Raw genomic sequence first — 9,794 nt, 5'->3', positions numbered from 1 at the left:
TTCATATTTCCTCTAATTAGTAGCCACCATTTTGTATAGGGTCTGTCTGTAGGAAATTATTTTATTAGAAATAAGTAAGTTGATTTCAGAGTTATATTTTATTTAGATCTATAAACATCAGCTAAGGCTTACAAAAATGTGTTGTTTGAGACATGAGTGATTTCCATAGCTTATTCTATATGGAATCACATATGATCCCACAGCTAATTATCTGTGGCTACTGAATACTCAGAGTTTATAAGCAAACTCTTTGCCCACTAAAGTCTGAGAATTTTCTTCTGACACTGACAAACTGGAGTTTTTAAAGCAAGATATTAAGTGTTAATATGACTCAAATCTATTTCGGAACATTTAAATATCATTTTTTTTCTTGACTCAAAGAAGCAGAATTAAAAAAAGAGAGATTTAATCCATATTTATAATAATGATATAATTGCCTCATTTCAGAGTTCATATAAAATATAACACTTGGAAAGCTTTCATTAACAAAATTCTTGGATAAATCAACACAGAAACATAATATTTCAGGACTACAGAAGCTCCATTTTGCCTCCATATTATATTTAACATTAGGGGTTTAAAAGCAATCCATTATCATCATAATATGTCATTAAAATTAGATGAATCTGAGGTGCTTTTGTCACATAATCAGGGAAATATTTTGGTACTCAAAACCATGCAGAGGACTTTGGCTTTTATGTCAATGGTTAAATGTACACATACATTTTTAGCTCTCAAATCCTCATCTGTAAAGTTAGCAGGTGAATATTAAGAACACAAACCAAACAAAACAGAACAAAGCAAAATAAAATAAAGGCTGTGAATAGTTTATTGGAAATCTAAATCCAAAGGCTGATGTCATGGAGTTCTCAAACCTGACCTTCCCATTCCTCTTTGTATAGGAGAGTCGTAACACCAGAATCCGTGTTGGTTCTCCAAAGGCTTAATGTACCTTTCTTTCAGGGTGAATGTGGTCCAACATTAGTATAATCAGAGTATGTGTCTCCAGGGGTTATTCCCCAGGGCCCCTGAGTGTTTCTTCTGATACAGCTTTATACGGCAATGTACACCATTATGATTTAAAAAATGATAAAGCAGCATCAGGAAAGCTAAAATGTTGTAAAAAACGTAAATTAAATTTTATTCCTCAGGCTTAGAACACACATTGAGAATTATTCAAGTTAAGCTTCCTTACTTCCCATACCTCAAAACTGAAACATGATAGCACAGGGCAGTTGCAAACAAAGGCAAAATTTCAAATTTTGCAAATAGGTAGAATCAGACAGAAAAATGCAATGTAATTTTTGAGGACACTTGATTATGATAAATTCGAAGAACAAAGGAAAAGTTCCTCCTTGAGATGATTCTTCATTTGTGGGTTTCAAAATTCCAATCTATCTGAAATGCATAAATATGGTAATTTTTGGAGAATAGGACCATTATACTTATTTTAGGGCTAATAGCGGTAACAGTGAAATGTTATCTAAACATTTTAGGGCAAAAAATCCAAGAAATTTGAAGAAAATTGGTTTATTTGGGAAAATATCAAAGTAATTAAACTTGTGTATTATGTTTAGTTAGCAGTTGCTACACTGTTGAAGATTTTATGAAATTCTCTCATGATAATATGTTTTATTCAAAATGTATGTAACTATATTATTTGTAAGCTAACAGAATTAGAAAATTAGATAGTGTCTGCAAGCCTTTACATAACAGAGCACTTTGCAGTTGGCAAAGCATTTTTACAGATGCTTCTTGATCCTCACACAACCCTATGAGATGGGCGGGAAGTCTCACCATCTCTATTTTGTGATTTGGGGCCCTGAAGCTCAGAGAGTTTGAGGCACATTTCCGAGGATACTAAATGTGAATCTCTGTTTTCATTTTTTGTTTTTTTTTTGTTTTGTTTTGTTTTGTTTTTGGCTTCAGTTTTATACATTTTCCTACAGATCCCAAACAGATAAGGGCCAAGCAGTCAGTGAGATAGGGACCACCTGAACCTGGGTAAGGACTAAAGGTAAAACAATCCAAAGTCTACAAGATTTACGTAAACTGGAGTCTAATCTTCTCAGATGATGTTGTTTTCACGTGAGGTACATATTTTCTATGACTACTCGTATTTTATAAACAAGCAAGTTAGACCGAGGTATAAACCAACCAGCAAAACCTCCGAAAACTCATCTTAGGTCTTGGGATGATGAAAACTGCTGATGTCCATGGACCACCAGGAATGGAATGGAACAGATCATTGAGTAGTCCCACATTTTATACAGTATAAGGTTTGTGACTATTTTTTTTTTAATTAAATCTTTCCCTGACATATCTGATTATCTGAGTATATCTTACTTAAACCATTCATTCTATCCATTAAAAAAGGGTTGGGGCTGGAGCGGGGGGAGGTTTCTTTTGTTAAAATAAAGGAGGGCAGGCAGGACAGAGATGGTAGTCTCCGTGCTTCAGAGCAGTGCACACGTGGTGCACAGAAATTGCATACATTATAGTGCAAGCAGCAAATCCCCATGCTCCATCAGTTTTGTATGGAGAAAAGAAGTGGGGAGGGCAAAGGAAAATGATACGTACAAGTCCATGATGGCCCGACCCGGTATCCTGGAGATACCCCATGTTATTTGAACACAAGACAACGCTAATAAGATCTGTTATGATTACAGACTGTGGGTCTTAAGGGTCCACACCAAGAAGTGGAAAAAAGAGGTCCCGATCACCCGCACAAGTTTCCTGTCGCAGTGTACTGCCCCTAGTCGTAAGCAATTTCAAATCTTTCGGTTTGGCTTTGCTTTGGAAAAGAAATCACAAACTATTGAAACGCGTATCATCGTTTGGCTTAATTCAGGTATTCTTAATTGAACAGTACCACAGACTTTATTGAGCAACTGAAAATATACACAAGGAACAATAGCTTTTTCTCTGTATTTTTCTTTTTCTTTTTTTTTTTTTTTAATTTGACTGTCTTCCCATTAAATCACCCAGTTTCCATCATGAAAAGGGCACTTGTTTCCACAGTAGCTGTGTACAGCTTGCTCAGTTCCAAGCACTGTGTGTCCACGCTCCTTCCTTGCCACTGCTGAGGTTTCCAGAGCTCCAGTTGCTCAGGAAGCCAATTCTAGAAGGTCGCATGAACTAACCCCCTAAGTTGTTCTTTCGGATTCTATTTCTCCATAGAGTTCAGCTAACTTTTTAAATTCGGGTCCCCAGTCTCCAAGGTAGTGATAATCCTGGTCTGATTGCGTGGTGGCCGAGTCCAGCGAGCTGATGGACCCGGCCTCAGATCTCTGGCCCTCATAGGCATAAGTCTGAAGAGAGTCATAAGGGGGGACGCTGGGGTCCAGGTCAGCTTCCACCAGTTTCTGCTTAATGAATTCCTGGACATCTATACTTTCCAGAGTGGACAGTGTCTGGTGTCTGGGGGTGAGTTTCACCTCGGGTCTGATATCTCTCCTATACTTGAGCTCCTCAGCTGCAGACGGATTCCTCAAGGCCGTGATGTCGAAGGCCTCGGTGTCCTCCTCACCACCCCCCTCGTCATCGTAGGTCACCACGTTCTCCCGCACATCCTCTTCAGAAATGATCAGGGGCTCTTTTTTGCTGCGCCTCAGGGTGATAAAAAGCACGACAATCGCTGAAGGGAAATGGAAAGAGGATGGAGAGTTAGAAACAAGGAAGGAGGTTCCTGGAGACTTGACATCAGCCACTAGGTTCCACTGGGCCTCGCATCCTCACTCAAGCCTGAGCTCTGCACCCTCTGGATAACAGTGGAAGATTATTATCATTATTACTATTTTTAATCTCAAAGAATGTGAAAAAAGGGTGACCTCTACAAGGCCTTGGGAATCACTGATCTTCTCTAGAAAAACAGAATATTCTCATTGGTCAGGCTCATGCATTCAGGATTCCTGGCTCACCGAGGTCTATCATCCAGTCCTCACACCAAAGGAAGCAATGATAGGACCTCAGTAGCCAATTTGGTCTGGAAGAATAATGGTGTGTTGTTCTATGTGTGGATCCTAGATGGACACACTAGAGGACGGGCATTTCAAGTTTCTGTGAAATAGGAAGGAGGAGCCCCTCCCTTAAACACTTGACTTTTGATGCTTTGTAGGAAAACAAAGCAGGAGTATTTTGCACGGTTGGTCTCTTGCGCCCATTATCATTTAGAATAATATTAGCAGGCATTAATAATTGCATATAACTATCACGCTGCACAAGATGTTATTTTTTTTTTTGTACCTATAGGAATTTTTTAGGCTACCAATTACATAACTTCCTGATTTAATCCTCACAGCAACGTACAGGTTTTCTCAAGGAAACTGAGGCTCAGAGGTTAGATGAATAACTAAGATCCAAGTCTAAGATCACACAAATGGCAGATGGAAGACCTTAGACTGTCATCTCTGACTTCTCACACCAGAGGTGACCTAGCTCCATTATCATATTCCATTTTGTTATTTAAAAAATGTGGAACAAGGAACTGAGTTGGGCATGTGGATTATTACCGGTAATGTCACAACCATTAGATGAAATGATGTTAATGGATCTTGGGCACTTTGGTTTGTCTGTTTCTCAGTATTTTCAAATCTTTCTATTTGATGATACTAAGCCATTACTAAATAGAAAGAATTACATCACTTCTACTTTGTGCTATTAGACCCAATATCCTTCACTTCAGCTCTACAGAATGTTCTTGGTCGGCTGATATTCCAGGTTTTATGACAGCAGTTCTCAGGTGCATTGCTATTTTAAACATTCTTTATAATATAATCAAAGAAGTACATTCAAATGGCATGTATATAAGGTGTGCATATAAAGTATACATATGTATAACATACATAAATATACATATATAGAAACAGATTTTTTAAAAAGATTTTTTATTTACTTGTTCATGAGAGACAGAGAGAGAGAGAGAGAGAGAGAGAGAGATTGACATAGACACAGACAGAGGGAGAAGCAGGCTCCATGCAGGGAGCCCGACGTGGGACTCGATCCCGGGTCTCCAGGATCACACCCTGGGCTGAAGGCAGCACTAAACCACTGAGCCTCCCGGGCTGCCCTAGAAACAGATTTTATACAGATAGCATGTGGCATACCTATGCCTATATACACACAGATATATACCTATAGACATGTATTTTTACCTGAAAATAATACTTCTATATTATATCTTATCTATTTATTTCTGTATACTGTATTTTATCTGGCAACCTTACTGATAATATACTTACTGATACAATGTCTTACTTTTGTCAATAAATCAAGTCATTTTTCATGTTAAAATGGTTGGTTGTTGATCTCAAGGGAATTTCTGTTCATGCCTAATAAGGAAAATGTGTTCAATACTACTAGAATAAGGAGGTAATTTGCATTCTTCACCAATATCAGTGTTATATTTGTCTAATGAAATATAGAGGATAAAGCTGTGTTTTACTATTATGATAGCTTATATTTGCTTATTTTTCCAAATTAAAAAAATTCCTGATATATTTCAATTCAAAATATAGATACTAGTAAAGTTTAAACCTTGAGGTTTTACATCTCTCTCTTGCCTAGGCATAGAGAGTCATTTGCTAGTGACCAAGGATTTCTAGATTTATTCTATATCTATTTATTATAAGAATCAACATATAATTAACCATATAATCTGAGAAACTTTTAAGAGTGAAAGGGGATTTTATTTACAATTACTGCAGAATATCAGGGCAAATATGAACATATGGTCCCTTTAGTCAAAGGTAATTTAAAAAAAAAAAACTCAGAAGAATGTGGAAACACAGATAATAAGGTGCGTTTCCAGTGAATTGCTTTACATTCATGTTTGTTCAATAGATGTTTCTGGAGCAGATGGCACACGGTAGATACTCGGTAAACAATTCTTACGCGTTCTAACAAAAGAATAATCTCTGTAAAAGTGAGGATGTGGCATAGCCACACTAGGAAAATAATATTTAAATATAGTTTTAAATTTAAAAAAATATATATAGTTTTAAGTCAGCTTATGGTCATTAATAGTACCAAATGCCTAATTTTGCTTGATAACATTTTTAATGTTTGAAAACCAAGCTAAATGTTTGCCAAAAAAATCCCCAAATCAAATGTATTTTAGAGAATGAAGATAACAATTACACACATGGATTTTAGAATTAAATTAAAAAAAAATAGCAGCCAAATGAATATATTCAAATGACTCCCCTCTCCCCCACCCGCGGTCTACCAACCCATACACGTGAAACAAGGTACGTGTTCTTAAAGTGGGTCACCTGGGAAAAGGTAATTTGACAGAGTCGTGGCATTGCAAAATAAATGAGATATGGTGCTTATCCCTTTGTTCAAAATTATACAAGATTTTCAGTATTTTGAAATTTTATATAATCTGGATTCAAATATTAAACTAACAATTGGGGTGGATTTTATTCTAATGACTATTTTATTCTTGGTTAGTATATTTCTCTTTCTTCTCTTTGAGTTTGGTTAGGATTTTAAATCCATTTTATTCGTTTTATTTAAAAAACTTAAAATGAATTTATTGAGTGCTACCCATTTATTTTCTTCATGAAAGAATTCAAATTTGGGGAAACATTTGTATGTTTCCTTTCTCATATCATTCACTCATTCATTTATTCATTTTTCCATCCACAATTTCAAAGCACTTGGAGCTCTAAGGGGTTTTGAGTTTTCAGAACTTGAACTGTCATAAAGCTTGCATTCAAATACATCATATACTGACTCCCAAAGTATTTCCCCAAAATACTTTTCATAGCAGATATACTTTTATTAAAAAATATAACTTTATTCTTTTTTTATGCCATCATATATTGGTACTAGGTTTGGCAGAAATGAGGTGGCCCCGTCAGGGAGATTACTTTTTTTAGCTCCTGTAGTGCTTTTGTTTCTACCAGTTAATGGCACTTCTTGTTGAAATGTATTTTTTCAAACCAAAGGATGCCCCATCAGGAAGCTCCACTGACAAACAGGTTGGTACTCATCTCCTCATCGATTCCACCTTTGCTCCTAGTCATTCACTCTCCTCACATCAAATCCACCCCAATCAACATTTATCAGGAATGATATGCAAGAGCAGGAACAATCCAGGTGGTGGACCCATCCAAGTCACCTGTTTATATGTGATGTGTGGACTGAAGCACAGGGGACAGGTCTGAGTCAGAGCCTGACTCAATGGTTTATTGTCTCATAAGTGATGGGATGAAGTTAGGAAAGAAATGTCAGATCCTGGAAGGGAAAGAGAACTCCAGTTATCCCTCCTCCAGAACGAAATTCTGATTGCATGGTGAAGGTTCACCCAAAATTCTCTCCCATTCATCCTATCAAAAAGGGATCTTAAAAAGGAAATCCTGATAAATCATAACCTGACTCACAATGTGCACCTGTACCATTCAAAGTGGGGCACATTGGTTTTCAAGCACCAATTTCTGATAACAGAAGATAACAGATGGAGTCTGACCATACTGTAAAATATTGAAATATATATATATATATATATATATATATATATCCTATAATAAAACATAAATAAGCACCACAAAATTTTACAGGTGACTCTAAGGTTCTTCTCTAGTTGATACTTTATTTATAGATTTGTAATTAGAAACAAGGGACTGTGCAAGTGGCCTGAGATCATACAGTTAATTAGCAGTAAAACTAGGGCTGGGTTTATACAAGTCATTTCTACAAACAACTGATAATTAGAACATTTTTCAATATTAAAGTATTGCTTTCACAATTTCTTTAGCCGTTGTTTTTATTTTTTTTTAAGATTTTATTTATTTATTCATGATAGACATAGAGAGAGAGAGAGAGAGGCAGAGACACAGGCAGAGGGAGAAGCAGGCTCCATGCCGGGAGCCTGATGCGGGACTCGATCCTGGGTCTCCAGGATCACGCCCTGAGCCAAAGGCAGGCGCTAAACCACTGAGCCACCCAGGGATCCCCTAGCCGTTGGTTTTTAATGTTACTTCAGAATTATGAAAAGTTTCTAAAATAAAGTTTTGCTACCTCAGGTATTATTTTCCTTGAAAATTATGAGCTTGCACATTAATAAACTATCTTAAAAATCACACATGACTATATTCTGAGTCTGTGGCTAGGTATCTTCTGAATAACAATAAAAATTCTTACAATGACACAATAAATAAAAATTACATTATAAAGAATGATTGTTTAAACCCAAACTTATGAAATGATTCTGCAGCCTTTGGATAAATCTGTAAAAACGCGTTTGAGTTTCAATAAAAATTGAAAGAGTAAACATATTAAATAGCACCTTTGCTTCATTATCTAAGGGAGAGGATAAAATTTAGAGTGCTCCCTCATTTACCCTAAAGGAGAAATGAGATTTTGATAAAATCAATTAAAGGGAAGTATTGTTTCATGAAATAATAAAATGTGATTTGGCATGATATACCTTAAATGTACCTGTATCTTAAGATTTTTCAATTGACTTTTTAAGCCTTTACCTTAATATACAATAATGGTTTTATGGTGATAGATGAAAACAAAAGCCAGAGATGAGTGACTCCTCCAAATAAACTATCTTTCAAAGTCAGGATTTTGGAAGAACTTATACAATGTCACAGGATCTATTCTTTGCAGTTTAGGTTAGGAACCCTGGAGGGATCAATGTTTGTACCTGTTTTATTTAGCATTTTTGTTTCGTCTGTGAGTTTTTTGTTCTCATTTTCAAACAGAAAAAGACATAATTCATAAACGTCTTAAGCAAATGACAGTTGTAAACAATCAATATATCAATAAGTAAAATCTAGAGATTTTATTTAATTTTCCTGGTTTCCTTCACCTCACATGTACTGTATGACTCTACCACAGTGAAATACTGTCAGTGGTGGGGCACTCAATCTCCATGCTCCACTTTGCTAAATGTAAGTGGTACACTTATTTTTTTTTTAATTTTTAAAAAGATCATTTATTTGAGAGAGAGAGAGAGAACCCATGAGTGGGGGGAGGGGCAGAGAGCGAGGGAGAAGCAGTCTCCCAGCTGAGCAGGGAGCCAAAGGGGGGGCTCAATCCCAGGATCCTGGGATCACGACCTGAGCTGAAGGTAGATGCTTAACCCCCTGAGCGACCCGGGCGACACTGGTACATTTAGACACACAATCTGTTTAACCTCAGAGCACTTTTGACACTGTTGAATGCTCTGTCCTCTTTGATATACTTTTCTTCCTTTGACTTTGATGACCTTATACATTCCTCAACCCTCCTTCTCTGATTTCCCCTTTGCTCTGTCCTGCTTGGCATCCTTCTTGACACCGTGACCAAGCTGAAACTCCTCACACTTCAGCCTACTTTATGATCCCTCTCTTCATATTTCCCTGCTGTAGTGATCTCAACAAAGGGCACCATGGTGCCTCCAGCTCAGTGAGGATCAGGGCCCACATTCAGCAAGAGATGAAAAATCCTCTTTGAAATTGTGCTAACTCAAACAATACCTAACTTATCCACGATTTTTTTTCCAGCTGTTTTATTTTTAGCCTTTGGAAACTTGTTCTAAGAAAGAAACAGCACATCATCAACATTGGATATTTGTTCACTGACATGAAATTATCAATGTTGTAGCTTTCAAATGGAATCTCAGGGACTTCCTATAAACAGTGTGTTAAAAGTTTGATGAAAAAGCTTTCATCCAGGGATCTGCATCATATTATCCAAGATCACTTTTTATTTCCTCGAAGACATCTTGATATTTTCTACTCTTCGTCACCTCTGCTCTAACTACGCTAGTACAAACTGTGCTGAGTAAGACAACTGAA

The 9,794-nt window shown here is 36.7% G+C and overlaps 1 protein-coding gene across 9 annotated transcripts in view; it reads right to left on the bottom strand.

Annotated features, from left to right (window-relative positions):
* Nucleotides 1-389: 389 nt before the first annotated feature.
* The window catches only part of CDH18 (cadherin 18), a 951,119-nt gene continuing 941,714 nt past the window's right edge, over nucleotides 390-9,794 (bottom strand). For 7 of the 9 annotated variants that reach the window (XM_077896372.1, XM_077896368.1, XM_077896367.1 and 4 more), the window contains one exon: nucleotides 390-3,637. In XM_077896372.1, the coding sequence (XP_077752498.1) occupies nucleotides 3,147-3,637 (491 nt within the window). In that variant the 3' untranslated portion in view covers nucleotides 390-3,146. The remainder of the gene's footprint in view (nucleotides 3,638-9,794) is intronic. The other 2 variants (XM_077896374.1, XM_077896375.1) reach the window with 1 other exon arrangement.

The sequence above is a fragment of the Canis aureus genome, chromosome 4 (assembly GCF_053574225.1).
Source record: "Canis aureus isolate CA01 chromosome 4, VMU_Caureus_v.1.0, whole genome shotgun sequence".
In the NCBI taxonomy this organism is placed as follows: domain Eukaryota; kingdom Metazoa; phylum Chordata; class Mammalia; order Carnivora; family Canidae; genus Canis; species Canis aureus.
The sequence above is the reverse complement of the archived record's forward strand: the minus strand, read 5'-3'. Positions and strand labels throughout refer to the sequence as shown.